Below are 19,525 nucleotides of genomic sequence, written 5' to 3' on the forward strand. Positions count from 1 at the left end.
CCCACCATAGCCCGGGGCAGCCTGCACCCCAAACCCCTCATCCGCAGGCCAAGCCAGAGCCTGCACCCCCAGCCGGAGCCCTCCCACCCCTGCACTCCAACCTTCTGCCCCAGCCCTGAGTCCCGTCCCACACTCCGAACCCCTCGGCTCCACCCCCACCACATGAATTTTATTGTGTCACACATCACCTTCATAATGGTGAACATAATAAAATTAATTCAGAATCATAGAATATCAGGGCTGGAAGGGACCTCAGGAGATCATCTAGTCCAACCCCCTGCTCAAAGCAGGACCAATCCCCAATTTTTGCCCCAGATCCCTAAATGGCCCCCTCAAGGATTGAACTCACAACCCTGGGTTTAGCAGGCCACTGCTCAAACTGCTGAGCTAATTCTACACATGTTGGGGAAAAATCAGAGGAAACACTGCTGGCAAGTATATCATAATTAGACAAATATTTAAGGGGGTTTTGCTACAGTCTCTGAAATGTAAGAAATTAAGGAAACCCTTAACCACATGAAGATTACTGGCAACATCCCTCTTTCTGAAGATTGTGAAATATTTATTTTTGAACCTGGTGAGGACGACTTCTTAACAAGGGAAAGATTTCAGTTTTCCTGTCATTTCTTAGTGCAATGGTATAGTTCATCCAAGGTTCCATGTGCAACTCAGGCCAAATGTTACTGCATCAACAAGATCATATTTTGAATACTACATTTAATTTCTGGAATACTGAAGTGGAAAGCAGAATGGAAAGTGCTCCAGATTTAAGCAGCCACACCATGCAGTGTAGAAAATAGAAGGAGATGGTGATAAAAAGGTGGAAGTCCCACATTTTTTGGCTAAATTTTGGAGGCCATCTTTTATTCTCAGGAAAGTATCAGATGTTAGTAAGACACTTTTGTATATGACCCTCCTAGGGCAGGACTTCACAGATTTGAAACTGTAGTCAGTTTTATGTACCATTTTCAAGGCCTCTCAAATCTCTCTGTACTTGGCCAAGGTAGAGAGAATTTCAGCTATGCATTTAAGCCAAATTTGGTACCACAGAAGGGAGTGTTACTCCATATAGCTATTGCTTTGTGGCATTATGTATCTATTTCTGATTGCTGGGAAAGAGATATAAACCTTCTTCAGTCAGGCCACAGGGCTTCCCTGAATTAATTCTTGTTTGACCTAGAGCACAACTTTTAACAAAACATCTAATTGTTCCAATGGTTAATTACCCTCACTGTTAAAAATTTGCTCCTTATTTCTAGTCTGATGGTGATTAACAGTTTAACTCAGATAAATCTCAAAGGAATTTCATGAGAAAGAAAAGGCTAGCCAGAGGACTCCCCCCTGTCAAATTTCAAAGCCCTGCTACAAACAAAGATGTTTGAGCTTCACAAAAAAGTGGTTGCCAGAATATTTTAGAATTGAAAGTGTTAGCCAACCTAAATACAGGGGGTAACAGACAGTATCAGTGAACTAAACATGGTCAGAAAAATCTTGCTGAAGAATATAAATGCAGAAATGGAGCCAAAGTATTTATATAAAAACACTGTGAAACATAAAACATACCAGTATTCATTTTCCATAAATTCATCAGCATTTAGTTTAACGTTGCAATATATTAGTCTGTCAAAACACTCTAGTCCATTGACTATTATTTCAGGCATATTGTTACATTCAAACTAGTAGATGGAGGTCAGGTGCTTGAGCTGGCCTACAGTATCTATCTCCTTTGGAGTAGAGATGTCAGTTCCTCCCACCGCCTTCTTAACTTTAATAAAGAAAAGACAGATATTCTTCGAAAACACAAAGAAGGTTTATTAAGGAAGCGATCAACTGCAATTGTGGTTGCTCCAGAAAGGTAGGTGTGAAGCCTGGTCCCTCACAACCCCTTTAGCAATAACTTCCAACAGAATAAACCCTAAACAAACACATCCCAAAACTATACTGTGTCACAATGGATTACCTTGGTCTGAATTAGGTAGCTGATGGTGATATCTGTCCTTGCAGCTCGGGTTCGTTGGATCCTGGACCTACGACCTACAAAACAAGCCCTTACACAGTACCACTTATTAGTGCCATCTATATAATAAACCTTGACCTCAAAAGTTGGATAATTTTCCCCCTCATTCTTTCTTTCTATAGAAAAGCAGTCTTTAACTCAAAGTTTTTGGTAGACGCTCATGGATTCAGCATATTTATTTTTAAACGTTTTAAGAGATAATGTGTAGGGCTTTATATATTTTGTATTAAATTTAGATTTCATTTTAAACAGTTTATTTTTAAAAAGAAAAACATTAAATAAAATCAAAATAATCCAATTTAAATAATTTTTTCTAAATCATCCATTTTTATCCACTCTGGTTTCTCAAGATTGACTGTACAGCTCTATTTCAGACTATGATCTCCAGATGCCTGTACTGTACTGCAGAAATTTTGTTACTCACTCTTCACCACAGTACTCTTCCTGCATCGCGATCCAGGAGCAGTACACCAGACCCTACAACTGATTTAAGGTTACAGTTTGTGAAGTTTACTATAAGCTTAACATTGAAACAAATTTAATCCCCATTATTGCTGATTTTGTCTTAACTGCAATTTATAGTAGCTGGATAAGGTAAGCCAGAGGACAGCTCCTGATTTGTAAGTCACAGCAGTTCGTACAAAATGAACTATAACTTAATGGTCTAGTAACGGCTTGCCAGCACATAGATGGGAAACGACGGTTCTGATCCAAGGGCTATCAAAGGCTAAAAAGGAAAAATCCCTACATTTATTTTTGGAGAGTGCATGTAATGAAATGGAACACTTCACACTGCACCCCAGAGACCCCACTAGCAGACACTCCCGAAGACTTCAGCATTTAGACTCTTGAGCCAAAAGGATCAACACTAACAGAATCCCCCAGGACACGAGCAGCGTGAAAAGAGTCAGAAGAAAGCCTAGATGACCCTTACTCAAAAAAGTAACAACTTTAACAGACTGATCATAACTTTCACATCTGAGGATGTCTGGATAGGAGATTGCTGCAAACTGATAAAGCACTCTACTATATACTGTACACAGAGACTCTTATTTTAAGTGATAAAAGAAGTTATTTGGAAAACAACCTAACATGACCCTTAAATGAACAAACTTGGTACACCAATACTTTTCCAAATAGCAAGATCCCAGGATTTTTTAATTATACGTTTGTAGCATTTCACATGACCTACAGTTTATACCAGAGTAAACAGCACCCCATGAGCAAAGAATCAAAAGGTATTGAGTTAGACACAGCCATGTATTTGTACACCGATCCCATTCACGCAGAGTAAAAAAGCAATGCTATAGGGATTAGTGTCAGTTTTGTTGGCTCTATACATATTCCTCCACCTCTTAGGTAATTTTATCTTTGTTAGACATGTAATTTACAATAGTTCATCCTTTTAATGCTGAAAACCTGGAATATAATTACGGCCCTACCAAATTCATGGCCATGAAAACTGCATCACCGACTGTGAAATCTGATCTCCCCTGTGAAATCTGGCTAGTGTAGGAGAGAAGCAGGGCTGGGGGTTCTTACTGTGTGCCAGTCTCCAGAGGCTAGTCCCGGTTGGGATGGGGAGGGACTGGATTTCCTCTTCCCCTGCAGGGGCCACTCCTGGGGCTGGGTCAGACCCACCTCCAGGAATCTCCCCCAGCTGCAGGTAGCTCTAAGACTCCTGGCTGGGAGCCTCACTCTGACGGCAGCACTGCTATCAATAGCAGCTCAGAAGAGGGGCAATACTGCAACCCCCCAACAATGGCCTTGGGATCCCCCCTACTGCCCCCTTTTGGGTCAGGACCCCCATGGATACAAATCTGTGAAATTTCAGATTTAAATATCTGAAATTTACGATTTTTAAAATCCTATGACTGAAATTGACCAAAATGGACCATGAATTTGGTAGAGCCCTAAATATAACTAAAGCTACCTCACCAAGTTTAAAAAGTCTGATTCATCTTAACGCAAACGGAGACGCATACCTCTGATTAGTAAAAATGCTTCCATCACTTAAAGAGATGAGGCAAAGATCTTTACAAGGGAATGACAGCACATATATTGTTCCTTAGGGAAGCATGCAGGAATGCATCCAGAGTAGAGCAGCAAATAGAGTCATAAACCACCTTCTAGCCACAAATGGTTTATGTCTGGAACCTACAGTAAGTACTTTTATTTTTTCCTTCAGTTACTCATTGTTGACCCATCAATTTCATCAGGAGTTTGGAAGATGCAAGAAGGGCCATACAACAACGTGAAATAATCTGGCATTTCTACAGTGTCTTTCTTCTGAGGGTCTCAAAGCACTTTGCAAAGAGAGGGTCTGGATGTAGCACTCATGATCCATGATCTTCAATGGGTGCTGAATTAGGCCCTAAACCAAGTAACTCTGTAATATAGGAATTATGTCCCTTTTACAGGAAAGGAACCAGGCACAATTTTTCCAAGAGTAGCTGCGGCAGTCTGTACCCTTATGTTTACCCCTCTTATAAGGCGATGAAATTTTGTACAAAGTATGCCTTGTGAGAGATCGTTTGAAAACTCACAATTTGCTGATCATTATTGTTCTGGTAAAATGTGTGTGGCAACATTGTATGCAAAATTATAAGATTCTACTATATAATACTTCTGAGACACGTTCCAAGTCTGCAAGAATAGCCACAAACTAGTTCCTCAGAAACAAAAGGTAAACCAACGCCTCAGCCAGGTGTCAACAATATCAAACGGACAATCAGCTGGTCAAGTGGCTATTATTTGGCAGGAAAAGGTGTGAACGAGAAATTTATATCTTGGCAAAAAACAGCTGGAGGTTTCTGTATCCACAGGTGGTATCAACACCACCTGAAAAACAAGGGAACTAACACTGAACTGGAGGAGGTGTCCTGGTCTAAAGGAATCCAGCCAGTATGACTGCTGAAGCATGTGGTGAGAGACCTCTTCTTTGAATTCATGTAGCTTAAGTTAGATATTAGCTACATTTTACCTTTTTCCTTGTAACCAGTTCTTACTTTTATGCCTCATTACTTGTAATCACTTAAAATCTTTGTCATTAATAAAGTTGGTTTATTGGATGGGATACAGCCATCTGCCCTCACTGTAAGAATACTCAGAGGGCACAAATCAGCTGTGGAGAAGGAAAGGACCTCCAAGCCATACTGTAGCAAAGGATGTGGGAGGGAAGTGAAAGGGTGTGCATAAATAGTAAATAAATAATTTTGGAATCTTCCACAGGATTGAAGTCAGGCTGCCTCCTGGGAAGAGAAAATATTTGTTCTTTTGGAATTGGCTGAGGTAAGCCTTGGATTTCCTTGCAGACATAAAAATTATGAAAATACACTACTACAAGGAGGCATCCTTTGTTGCTGTATTCCTTAAATTTGACAAACGTAGACCAGCCCTAATCTGTAGGGGGGCAGTGGTAGAATTCTTCTTGTTTGGTCCTTATAATGGCAGGACTGCTAGTCACTGTCCCTGGGTTAGTGGACAAAAACTGTCCTTCCCAGGTTCTTGGAGCACTTACTGTGTACCAACTAGTCTATATCCTACCTCCAAAAATATTGTTTTTAATATCATAAATATAAACACACACAGAGCAATCCTAGTCTTCGAATGATGTCACCTGCTCGCTACAAGCAGCAGTAATGCTAATAAACCCAGGTATCCCGAGTCTCAGTTTAGTGTCCTAATCACTGAACCATCCTCTCTAGAAGCTTTGTATCTAAAATGTGAGTGCATCCTTTGGAGTCATCTTTGTGTAGTTGGGGCATAAGTCTGCCTTTCAGAGGACAAAGGATTGGGACAAGAAATGTTTGCTAAGTCAGCAACCAGCCCACAATTAGTCTGATCTTTGAGGAAAGGAGTCCCATGAACCTTACTGTTTTTCAGATTCAAAGGCAAAATCCACTTATATGTCCACACTTTTTCCTTCAGTTGTATTTTACTTGCTGAGGGAGCTACCCTTTTGTAACCTGAAACAGGATGGGAGGTACAATCACCTGCCAACAAACCATTATTTTGTAGGCTTCCCACACCCTCTGACTGTTAGTGCCAAAATGGGTTTGGTTTGATTATTTCCGTTCCCAAATTTCACAGTCAAGACCTAACCTCTAATGCATGCAGTGAATTTTAACAGTACTGTATTTAACTGATCAGTACTGCAGATGATTGAAAGCACTTAAACATCCTTTGTCAGGGGTTCAGCTGTCACAAATAGGTGATATGCAAATTGGTGCTTTAACAAGTGTTTTTTATAGGCATGCTAATTAATGACACTCAGATGTGTGTCTGCTTACAGGTCAGTAAAATTGGAGGCACTCATGCGATGAACACCATAAAAATATTTTTTAGGAAACGACAGGTGGTGGAAACATGTAGAAAGCACTTGTTAATGTGAAACAACCATTATTTTATAGGCTATTCTTCTTTGAAATATATGCAGATTATGCAACTTGCATATTGTGAGACTGTTTAAGATCCCTCTTCCACGGATCATTGTATATCTGGAAAATATTTTTTCCATTTAAGACAGAAGGCAACATTTCTAGTATCCTGCTCTGATAACTAGGCAGTCAGAAAACCTGCCTTTAATCCCCACTCTACTAAGAGCTTCTTGTATGCCCCCTTAGCTAAATCAATTATTGTGTGGCTCCATTTCCCCTCCTGTAAAAATTGGGTATTTATCTCCTACTTTGAGATCATCATAAGATAGGCATGCTTTATATTTGAATATATAGGTAGAAAGACACTTATGACAAACTATCAAGATAGCTGTAAATTAACAATTCTATAACAGAGCTATGAAGACACTTTTCAGAACTTCTAAATTGAAATTTGAAAAGTTATTATGTAAATGTTATAAATACCACTTTTTGTGGGTGAACACACTTAGTGTGAATTATTGATTTATAAGTGATGCAGTTATCCTAAACTGGTGAATACAAAACACACATAAAGCAAAAATCAGTATTTGTAAAGCACAGTGAAGAAGTAAAGTGCAGTCATATTTCCAAGAAAAAACATACTGGAGAGGACAAAGAGATAAAAATTGATGAGAAGGATTAATGTACATATGCTTGGCTCACCAGAATCCCTCAGAAAAACTGGAAGCCATTCAGCTTGGAAGTTTGTATTAAAAATATCAATCATTATTAGGATTCCACCAATGTTATACTGTTAGCCCTTTTGACATGGGCAGTTAGCCAATATTCAGATCTTGGGGGTTGTTCCCTCCAAAGGGAGAAATTGATGATGTAGTCAGGTATTTCTTTGATGTAATCCTGATTTACAAAGAATGTACATAAAATCCTTTTTCCCTAACAAAGGAGGAATCAAACAACAGGAGACACTTTATTTGCTTACAGTTCCAAGCCTCTTTCCAGCCAATACTCCACTGAAAAGCACTCATTTCTCTCCCCTGCCCCACCCCCCCAAGGTCATGCTACAAGTGGTTCTCTATCTCTGGGACCTCCTTGACACCTTCTCTATGGACTTCTGTTTTGTTCCTGCCCCTTCTCTCACCAACACCTTCCTCAAACACCACCCAGACCCCTTGTTTGCATTCTAATCCCAGGGGGGGGAAAAAAAATCACTCAGACTGCATAAAGACAGGTTTCAGAGTAACAGCCGTGTTAGTCTGTATTTGCAAAAAGAAAAGGAGGACTTGTGGCACCTTAGAGACTAACCAATTTATTTGAGCATAAGCTTTCGTGGGTGACTACCCACTTCATCAGATTCATGTAGTGGAAATTTCCAGAGGCAGGTATAAATATGCAAGTAAGAATCAGGCTAGGGATAACGAGGTTAGTTCAATCAGGGAGGATGAGGCCCTAATGGATGTCAACACTGACTTGGGAGATAGGGGCAGATCAGGGGAGATACAAAACCCATACTTCAGTTCAGGGCTGGTTACAGAAATAGCAGCACCACCTGCTCTTCATCCACTTCCTACCTTTATGTGAGTGAAGTGAATTTCATCCAGTCAGAGAAAACCCTGCTGGGGGGTATGAATAAAGGGAGAAATGTTCCGTTTCACTTGTTTGTACATGAAGTTATTTAAATCTTTTAATGTCTTCTAGTCTAACATGATAAATGGGAGAAGAACTGATAAATGCCGATAGGCTAAACTAGAGCTTCCTACGCTCCACTCCTACTCAAGCCTCACACATGGCCTGTGCTTTGGGTGGTGTCTTTTACTGTTTTAGCTATCAATACGCAGCTTTATTGCTTTTTACATTTCTCCTCACAGAAGGGTGGCTGTTACACCACCAGTTTCAATACGATTTCACTCAACATGCAACCTAATGTTAGTATTGACTAGAGCCATTTTTAGAAGAGGCATCACTTTACAGTAGCTTGAAGAGTAGGGTGAAAAAGGAAAGGGATACATAAAGTATGGTGTCCAGAGTAGTTATACTTCTGTTTACATTATCACTCTTTCAGCATTCTCATAGAAATGTTTTATATAAGTTTTTTTTACATTTCAAATGTAACAATTGTGCACTTAATGTGGGATTTTATTTTCAAATTCCTGACAAAAATTGTTTCCAGGTGGACTAGAAGACTGCCTAAGGTCATGACAATAAGCAAAACACTTTCGCTGGCTTTAAGCAACTAGTACTATATTTTGATATATTAATCTGGCACACTGACAAGAACCTATATATTTTACATTTGTCATAAGGAGGAGTAATCTAATACATAAGTATAGAATAGCAAAGTGTTAGCTGGAGAGTAATAATGGGCTAGAGAGATTTATATCTAAGAATTACCATTAACAAAAAATTTAGACTATTCACTCCCACACATTTTTCTGATTTGGGTTGCACATTGCACTTGTTTCTGTAGATCTTTCTATTCCCTCCCAGCCAGGGAGACACTTCCTTGTTTTCATGGGGTGGGGGGGCACGCGCTGAGATAAGAATGATCTCCTCCCATCCCTCAGTGACCTCTTTAAAACTTCTGTCATAAATATACAGGGAAGGGTAAACCCCTTTGAAATCCCTCCTGGCCAGGGGAAAGCTCCTCTCACCTGTAAAGGGTTAAGAAGCTAAAGGTAACCTCGCTGGCACCTGACCAAAATGACCAATGAGGAGACAAGATACTTTCAAAAGCTGGGAGGAGGGAGAGAAACAAAGGGTCTGTGTCTGTCTGTATGCTGTTCTTGCCAGGGACAGAACAGGAATGGAGTCTTAGAACTTTTAGTAAGTAATCTAGCTAGGTATGTGTTAGATTATGATTTCTTTAAATGGCTGAGAAAAGAATTGTGCTGAATAGAATAACTATTTCTGTCTATAAAAAGAAAAGGAGTACTTGTGGCACCTTAGAGACTAACCAATTTATTTGAGCATGAGCTTTCATGAGCTACAGCTCACTTCATCAGATGCTCAAATAAATTGGTTAGTCTCTAAGGTGCCACAAGTACTCCTTTTCTTTTTGCGAATACAGACTAACACGGCTGTTCCTCTGAAACCTATTTCTGTCTATGTATCTTTTTTGTAACTTAAGGTTTTGCCTAGAGGGGTTCTCTATGTTTTTGAATCTAATTACCCTGTAAGATATCTACCATCCTGATTTTACAGGGGGGATCTCTTTATTTCTATTTACTTCTATTTTTTATTAAAAGTCTTCTTGTAAAAAACTGAATGCTTTTTCATTGTTCTCAGATCCAAGGGTTTGGGTCTGTGGTCACCTATGCAAATTGGTGAGGCTTTTTATCCAACATTTCCCACGAAAGGGGGGGTGCAAGTGTTGGGAGGATTGTTCATTGTTTTTAAGATCCAAGGGTCTGGGTCTGTAGTCACCTAGGCAAATTGGTGAGGCTTTTTACCAAACCTTGTCCAGGAAGTGGGGTGCAAGGTTTTGGGAAGTATTTTGGGGGGGAAGGACGTGTCCAAACAGCTCTTCCCCAGTAACCAGTATTAGTTTGGTGGTGGTAGCGGCCAGTCCAAGGACAACGGGTGTAATATTTTGTACCTTGGGGAAGTTTGACCTAAGCTGGTAAAGATAAGCTTAGGAGGTTTTTCATGCAGGTCCCCACATCTGTACCCTCGAGTTCAGAGTGGGGGAGGAACCTTGACAACTTCTCTCCCTCAGAGGCTCTGCAATGACAGCATACATTTCTCTGGCAACAACAGGCTGGACTCATCTCCCTCTACATACCACAAATGCTGCTCCTTCAAGGAGACAGTTGCTTAAAAGAACAATGAAAGGCACTCTGCATAGCACTTCTAGACCCTGTTGGGCCAAAAATGGGCACTTACTATATGAGCACTTCAGAAACTTTAATGAATTTATCCTCACAACCTGCCTGTGAGAAAGTATTTAGTCCTGTTTTATATAAAAGTGAACTGAGATGTAGCATAACTGTCCAAGTGACTTGTCCAAGGTCACAAAAACCTGACTTCAAGGAGCTGGGAGATGAACAAGAACTCTCCAGCCCACGTCCAGTACCTTATCTACAAGACCATTATTCCTCCCAAACTGCAACTGTTCTCTCTATTTTTTCCTGTCTCCTCTTTCTCCATTTGTGTGCATCTCTTCCCTTGATCATCCCTCCCCTAGTTTCTCTTAACCCGTCAGCTTTCATCCCCAGAACTGCACCAGTGGCGGTTTTGCTGCTAGCCCTGCATTACAGTGCTTCCTCAACAGCAATGACAGAGAAAGTGCAAATTATGAAACCCTATTTAGGTTTTCCTTTCTTCCACAGAGAAAGTGTTACGTGCAATTCTCTACTCCTTTAGGACCAATACTCGTTATCTAGTGAGAATATAACAAAATAATGGGCTTAAGCTACAGCAGGGAAAATTTAAGACCAGCATAACTACAAGAACAATTACAAAAGAAGCAGCTGCTGGGGAGACTGCAAAAACACAAGCATCGGACGTATTCTTTTATTAGGGATAGTTCAGCAAAAATGTAGTCAATCTGCAATGATGTAGGAGATGGACTAGAGAAGACTCACTGACAGATCCCTGCCAAATGGTATCATTCTATGGATTAAAAATGGAGAATATGGATAGTAACAATTTACTAGCAAGTCAGCTAAAGGAAACCAGACTACATCAGAACAATGGTCTATATATATTTGTAAAAACATTCCGTCATGCTAGTACATGAATATCTTGGGAATTACTGTTCAGATAGAGCATCTAAAATCCTTTAGATTGTTTTTTCTTCAAAATGCATGGATGATAGCATAAAGCATTTTAGAACAAATGTGAAATTTCAAACCTCACATTTCAAATCTTTCAAAAAGTAACTTGTTTAAGATACCAAGGAATGCAGTCTGTACTGTTTTAAGGTGTTAGTGAGATCAGTTAATTCAACAGAAAACAAAGACCTGAGTTCAAGACTTGTCAGTTTGCTCCTTCAGTTACCTGACTTTCAAATACTGCCTGTTCACATTAAAAGAACATTGGTTAATTAGCAAATTTGCACCAGAGTAATACTTCTGCAGCAGCACTGGCTCCAAAAACTTGAAACTTACTTGAACCACTTAATATGACTGGTCATCTTCCAGACTCCAGCTGTTGCATGAAGATACTATGGCGGAAAGCTTAAAGCATATTCCTGTTCAGTAATTATCTTCCTATGCTTCCGGAATAAACATGATTGAAAAAGAGAAATTAAAAATCAGGGCTATGCTGGCAATGGAGCAGTAGTGCAACACAGCCACGCACAAACTTGTTGGATTCCGGCTTAACCCCCTGGTTTGCAACCCAGCAGAAACTGGCAGCGATGAAATAGCTACTCATACCATTATGCAGAGCCCCACTGGCTATTTCAGGAGAACTATCCAGACCTCCATGGCAATGAGGATTTCTTTACTTTGTATGTCCTAGGTTTCTAATGTGTGTGTGTTTGGTTTTTTTTAAAGTAATTACCACATTCATGTTGAGATTTTTATTGTTTAAGTTACATGTATTCTCAACTTTAAGGATTTTTTTCCTGGAGATAAGTGAATAAGAACTATATTAGTCTGTCAAGTTTAAAGTTATTTATATTTTGCCAGTCTACATGCGATGCCAAAAATGGTCAACTACATTCTCTTACCTAAATTCCTCTTGCAATTTGAATTTCACAAAGCAGTCCTGAGTTCCTGTCCTAAACTGCTTTGCAGTGATGCTATTGGAAAAGATGTTGCCTTTCAACCCCTCCTTGACAGTCACATTTGTGTTGGGGGTGAACAATTTTATAGATATGAAATAGAAGGTGTTCAGACACCTGGACAATTTGTATAGTATAAGAACCTAAACAGAACAAACTATTTACAGGGTTCTGAATAGCAATCGTTAAACTGACTTGTCTATCAGTTTCACTCTGCTGCTACCACCAAAAGGTGTAGCAGCTTCCATTTCAGAAATCCAAGCTTGAATTCTGAAAAAAATATTGACCATTTGAGGACTAGTCACCACTGGCAAGTAAAGAAGATTTTAAGCCAAGTATGTTTCCATGTTAAGTAAAGACTACCTTTCGAGGTACACTTATGACAGTCACTGATATGACTTCACAAAATGGGTTGTATCAAACTAAATTACTACTTTTTTATACTGTATTTAAATATAATAATCCCATCATAAAGCAGCAAACACAGATAAAGCTGGAATTCTTGATCTTGCCATGAATTATTTTGACAGAGCAGAACTACTCACAGGTATGAGGTTCATTTTGCTTTAGAAAAAAAGTAGCACTTTTTCCAATGCAATTTCCAGGCTTCCTATGATCTTCTATGGCAACTATTTTTTATTTTAAATACAGCTTGTTGAAGAGGATGGTGTTCAAAATGAGTTTCAGCTCAGAAAGAACTGGGTCTCTCCAACATTTTTTTTTTTTAAATCATTTAGAACAGCTGTATAGGTTTCTTAGATTGGCAGAAGTATTTCTAAAAGGAGGGTTATTTCACAATATAAGTGTTTACTAGATGCTGAACAGCGAAGAAGGATCCAATCGTGGTAGTAACAGAAAATATATTTTCTAAACAAAAAACAATTTAGTCAACTTTCACCCTTAATTCATATAAACAGAAACTGGTTGGCATTATTTCTTTGTATCTCAGTTCCTCAACATCAAATTTTTATACATTTAATCAGACAAACAGCCTACTGATAACCGGGGGCAAATATTACTCCTACTCAGTTACCTGAAGACTGTACATCACAAAACCTTTTTAAATACAAGAGAACATTCACATTATTTTAAAAAAAGAACAGCAGTATACAAAGTAAGCAGTATTATTTGTTGAATTACTTCTATCATAATCTCACTACCAATAAAGTACTTTTGTTAAATTATTTTCTGTACTAGCCACATGGACATTTTGTACCCTGTAAGATTTAAAGCATTTTCTCTCATGTGATATCAAGTACAGAAAAGAAGCAGGAAACTGACAAGGTATAGAAAACAACTCAGAGGTCTGATGAGGTCACAAACTATTCAAGCTTTACTGTCATGGTTACCATGAAATCGCCAGATCACCTACATTTAGGTACGCAGTCTTTAAGCCCCTTTGTTTTTAGTTTAAACCTATTTTACTGAAAAATTCCCATGTTTTACAAGAAGTATATCAATTTTTTTCCTATTTCTACCCTACTTTTGTATCATTCAAATATATAAATAGCTTGTATTATCCGAATAAAACAATACATTGCATGAGATATATGTATTACAATAATACATTAATCTGTACATATGCAAAGCTGCCTGTTGAAGTAAGACTATGTTAGTCTAGAAGATACACACAATAAAGAGGCTCACACAGGCTCTGAAGTGTGTGCATACCTGAACATACTGATGAATCTCACATGCAAGCTGTTAGCAGATAACAGTTTAAAGATCTGACACACTAAAATGGGAAGAGAATGAAAATCCGTATCAGAGTATGTTTCAGAACACAAGGAACTGGAGTACTGTGTCCAGTTTTGGGCCCCACACTTCAAGAAGGATGTGGATAAATTGGAGAGAGTCCAGCGAAGGGCAACAAAAATGATTAGGGGTCTGGAACATATGAGTTATGAGGAGAGGCTGAGGGAGCTGGGATTGTTTAGCCTGCAGAAGAGAAGAATGAGGGGGGATTTGATAGCTGTTTTCAACTACCTGAAAGGGGGTTCCAAAGAGGATGGCTCTAGACTGTTCTCAATGGTATCAGATGACAGAACGAGGAGTAATGGTCTCAAGTTGCAGTGGGGGAGGTTTAGATTGGATATTAGGAAAAACTTTTTCACTATGAGGGTGGTGAAACACTGGAATGCGTTACCTAGGGAGGTGGTAGAATCTCCTTCCTTAGAGGTTTTTAAGGTCAGGCTTGACAAAGCCCTGGCTGGGATGATTTAACTGGGAATTGGTCCTGCTTTGAGCAGGGGGTTGGACTAGATGACCTTCTGGGGTCCCTTCCAACCCTTATATTCTATGATTCTAAGTATTCAAACGTTTTTAAAAAACAAACAGGAGAAAAGGATGAAGTTGAGTGTATGCACTCTAAATGGTGTGGCCCAATTATTACATGTAAATATTTATAGATTAATAGTTCTAAGTCTACAACAGAAAACTGTATTCAAACAAAAATTTTATTTGGGAATTAGAGATGTATTGTTTTCTTAAACTCAGAGGAGCGTGTTTTGAGTTCTGTTTTAGTTCTGCAGCAAACCACATTGATGAACGGAATTCAAAGCACTAATCTACTGAATACTTTTCCATGCATCTTTCCGTCCACCAAAAAAACAAACAAACAGCCCTGAGATTTATCCACAAAAATTATTAATAGTTTTTTGCACTATTTTCACCTGTTTCTGTTGTTGTGGTAATAAACACTGATAAATTCCCAGTAAAAATTAAATAAAATAAAAAATAAAAAAGGGCCCTAGTAGTCTTATAGCTCATATATCTAGATTCACATATAGTATCTGTAGAAGTACTTCCACAGAGCCTGAAAAGTCCTTTAACAGCAAGTTAGTTAAATTTGACACTGTACTGAATGTGAGCCTGAGCAACAAAAAACACATCGGAGAATTGTACAGAAAAATAACCAAGCCTTTCCATGGTTTTGGAGGGCTGGTAATGGCCCTTCCCTCAGGTCAGTATTGAACCCTTTGGGATGAGACATAAAAAACAAAAACAAAAACCACAAAACCCTGATCACTTATGGTCACAAATGTTTTGCAAGCAAGGCTACTCATAGGTTTTTGCAGTAACCTCTGCAAAACAGTTGTAGAACTCCCTGAAGCTCCTGCCATCAGGTATCCTCAACTATGCACACCTCACCTCCCACAAGCTGGGTCTCTCTCTGTTTTTACTTGTTTGAGACTCCATGGTCCCCGGTACCTCTCCCTACCTGGATGGGGAAGCCAGGAAGTAGAACCAAAGTGCATCTCCCACCACTTAAAAAAAATTGGGGAGTCTGGATGGCTTGAGAAGAGTCCCAGTTATAAAGTCTTTGCCCACTAAGTCATGATCATATCCAGCTCAGGAAGGTACCTAAAGTCACCACCATCCACAGCTGTTCAGCAGTCTATGTAAAATGAGTGAAGCTGTTTAAGTTCAGTTCCTGCTGAACAGGTGTCCACATCACAAAAAGCACTGTAACCATCACACTTGTTGGTTGTTTCTGAAATGTCTTTCAATTCAAAACTGAGGTACCTGGCTGAGATGCATGGTGAATAGATCACTGTTGCAGCTCATGCCACATCTATGTTGTGCATAGATGATTTCAGTCTTCAGGGCTGTCATCCCAACACTTTTCACAAGCACTAAGTTCACTTACAGTTTGTAAAAACACAGATGTATTTTTAATTCCAAAGTGATTGGTGCTAAACGAGAATGGAATTCTAAGTGTGGCACTCTGAAAAGTTTTAAGGGATATGAGTGCAGTTACTCAAATAATTTTTTGTTGTATTCTTTCAATGTAAAAACAACTCAATCAAGTTTCATCAGAATTGACAGATGAACAACAGACCCTGATATGAAGCACAAAATATTTCAGTCTGAAGTCACATTTGGTCAGGGTGAGTAACAGTTAAAAACAGTGAGGCTATGAACGCCCTCCTTAGCCCTATAGTGTTAACATAATACTGTAATAAGGAAAGCATGACAACATTTTTAAAGTTTAATTCATGGGTATTTTTCTTAATGTAAGTTTGGAGTGAAACTGATTTGAAAGATTTCTGGAGTAGGTGGAAATAGAAAGAAGGTTCTACATATCATTATATTTAGCTTACAAGCAGTATCAATGAAGAAACAGGCACAAAGATGTGAAAAACGTCATTCCAGGCTGCATAAGTAAATCCCATTGAGTTTATAGTTAGGAGTCTTTTCCATATACCAAACCAGTCTAGAAAGTCAGACAGATTTTACAGAACTCCGATACAAAAATGTAATATTGCTAAAGTAAGAAGGTGCACTTGCATACCCAATGGGTTTGGGTTTATTTTATAGATAGCTCAGAAGTGAGCACAGCACACAGCACTAAAGTATTCAATGTGCTAAACTGACAGAACTTTTTAATTTTGAATAGGCTATTTCTCATGTTACTTATATGAAAGTGAAAAAACCCTACAACTCTCGCCCAACAGACACTATGAACAAGAAGTTAACAGTTCCATTTTGTTAAACAGTTGCTAATTTCAATTAAGTTTAACTGTTTCTCTGGACTTTTCATAAAACAATTAAGTGCCTCTGATGTTTTTACAGGGACCACCACTCACAGTTATAACAACTGGATGTGCCTGTAAATCTCTAAATACTTGGACAGATAAAACACTGAAGATTTTTGCTTGATATAATTCCAAATTAACTGCTGCTTTTGGTGTGTACCAAGTCAGTCCATACCAGTATGAAGCTGATCTGATTATGTATTCCAAGACAGCACTACAGTATTAAAACTGTTACACTGTTCTTCACCTAAACTCTAATTTGCTAATTGTGTTTGATCTGATCCCTCCCTATATTTATCCTTCTCCAAGCCTCAGGTTTGCTGCTGCCCGATCACCAACGCCCTGTAAAATTAAACTTCTGTCCTGCCTCCCCCTCTGCTTCTTCCAAAAGCAGTTTCACAACATAACTATACATTTGTTCAGGTTTTTTTTTATTAGAAGTGTTAACATGCATTCCAAAAATAATTCTTATAAGAACTGTACAACTGCAAGTAGATACCCCATAAAACTGGACAGATGGATTGAGTAGGACTTGCAGAGAAGCACCAATATTTTAAGTGACAGATGAGACAGAGTAGCATTCTCATGCCTTTCCCTCTTCCCACAATCATACTCGAATGGAATTGACTGTGGCAATTTGAAGGATGAAAACATTTGCTAGGATTGGGCCATACTTGAATTAATTCCTTGTTGCCAGCAATTCATATGCCTACAAATGAATCTCAAACTCTGGTGCCAAGAGTTAAAACATAGCAAGGTTTGAAAACTCTCTCGCATGTTCCACTATGTCAGTCATGAAGCCATGTCCCTATATACTTAAGGGAAAGTTTGTTTTTCAATGGGAACTTTTGGCTCTGTAAAAACAGAAATAGTCATAATGGCTCATCCCCAAAATCCATCTAGTCCTACATTCTGTCTCTGACAGTAGCCAGCACCAGACAGTTCAAAAGAAAACATAAGGATTGTGTAATTTTGGGTATCCACCTTTAGACTTTGAGATTTAGATTTTCAAAGGGACCTAATGAAGTTAGGCACCTAACTCCCACGGAAAATCATAGAATCAGAGAATATCAGGGTTGGAAGGGACCTCAGGAGGTCATCTAGTCCAACCCCCTGCTCAAAGGAGGATTAATCTCCAATTTTTGCCCCAGATCCCTAAATGGCCCCCTCAAGGATTGAGCTCACAACCCTGAGTTTAGCAGGCCAATGCTCAAACCACTGACCTATCCCAGGCAGGCATAACAAAGCCTGCGCCAAACATTAGCTCACATCCTAATCTCCAACACTGATTGGTTTACCCAGGGGTCAGCAACCTTTCGTGGTGTGCCGAGTCTTCATTTATTCACTGGTTTCAGAGTAACAGCCGTGTTAGTCTGTATTCGCAAAAAGAAAAGGAGTACTTGTGGCACCTTAGAGACTAACCAATTTATTTGAGCATGAGCTTTCGTGAGCTACAGCTCACTTCAGCAGATGCATACTGACTATTATTCACTCTAATTTAAGGTTGCATATGCCAGTAATACATTTTTTAGAAGATCTCTTTCTGTAAGTCTATAATATATGACTAAACTATTGTTGTATGTAAAGTAAATGAGGTTTTTAAAATGTTTAAGAAGTTTCATTTTAAATTAAATTAAAATGGAGTGCCCCCAGACCAGTGGGCAGGACCTGGGCACTGAAAAACAGCTTGGGTGCCACCTTTGGCACATGTGCCATAGGTTGCCTACCCCTTGTTTACAGTATAAAGCATGAACATCTCTTCCGAAAGCTGTTAGAATTAACTGCTGCTTCTGTAGGGAAGGATATCCAGAGCAACATCAAAGCCAAGCTTCTTACAAAATCTAAAATCAATAAACTTGTGGACTACTTTTTTTAAAAATCCACATCAACGTTTATAGTGTTCGAGAAACGTAGGTGCCCCTGCACGGGCTGCAAACGAAACAGGGCAGTGTTACAAACCTGAAAAATCAACACTGGCTCCCAATCATCATCACGGGCTCTCAAAAAAAAAAAAAAAAACTGAAAAAGAACAAGAGTGTAGGGAGCGCCGCCCCGGCTTCCTGGAGCTGCCGCTTTCTCTAGCCAGAGGCGTTAGGAACAGAGAGATTTAAAACAAGAAATCGCCCCTGACGTGCCCTTCCCAGAGCCCCCCCCCCCCCCCCGCCGGTAGCCGGCAGAACCCCGGGCTCTGAGCGCCCCGGCTCCCCGCTGGCCTCGGGGGTCCGGGCCCGGTCACCCCCGCCCCCGGGTCACTCACAGGTCACGATGGGCTTGTTCTCCATTGTGTAGATCACCGGGGGCTGCGGCTGCTGCTTCTTCTCCTCCTCCTCGGCGGCCGCCGCCGCGGAGTCCATGGGCGGGCGGGGTCCTCAGCCCCGGCTCCGCGCCATGGAACCAGCGCCGCCGCCGCCGCCTGCCTCTTCCTCCCGCTCCCCGGGGGCCGGGATGGGATCCCCCTCCCCCCCCCGGCCGCACGCGCTGCCCCCGCGGCCCTGCTCCAGAGTGAGGCGCGGCTCGCGCTCCTCCACTTCCCGTGTGGCTGGCGGAGCATTACCGCTTCCGGGGGGAGGGGCAGGGTTAAAGGGAAGAGGGCGGTGCGCGGCCGACACAAAATACGCTTTAAGCGGGGGGCGGGGCCGGGAGAAGGTTAGGCGGAGGGCGGGACAGACGGACGAGTGAGGGCGCGGCAGGAGCCCTCAGGGAGCCGCGCGCGGAGCCGGGGCGGGGCCTCGGATGAGCCCCGCCCCCGGCTCCCCGCGAGCCGCCCTGGAGACGGGCGCTGTCAGCAGCACGTTGCCTGGGGCAGGGTACGGCAGGTGACGAGCTGAGTTCGCGCCTTGGCTCTCCCGGCCCCGGCCCCGGCCGC

The 19,525-nt window shown here is 40.5% G+C and overlaps 1 protein-coding gene across 2 annotated transcripts in view; it reads right to left on the reverse strand.

Moving 5' to 3' along the window:
* TRAPPC10 (trafficking protein particle complex subunit 10) overlaps window positions 1-19,201 on the reverse strand; it is a 97,671-nt gene extending 78,470 nt beyond the window's left edge. For both annotated transcript variants that reach the window (XR_007358567.2, XM_048865101.2), the window contains exon 1: window positions 18,917-19,201. Coding sequence is in view for 1 of the 2 variants with exons in the window: in XM_048865101.2 (XP_048721058.2) it covers window positions 18,917-19,013 (97 nt within the window). In the remaining variant the exon portion in view is untranslated. The remainder of the gene's footprint in view (window positions 1-18,916) is intronic.
* Between the last annotated feature and the right edge of the window lie 324 nt (window positions 19,202-19,525).

The sequence above is a fragment of the Caretta caretta genome, chromosome 1, assembly GCF_965140235.1.
Source record: "Caretta caretta isolate rCarCar2 chromosome 1, rCarCar1.hap1, whole genome shotgun sequence".
Lineage (NCBI taxonomy): Eukaryota > Metazoa > Chordata > Testudines > Cheloniidae > Caretta > Caretta caretta.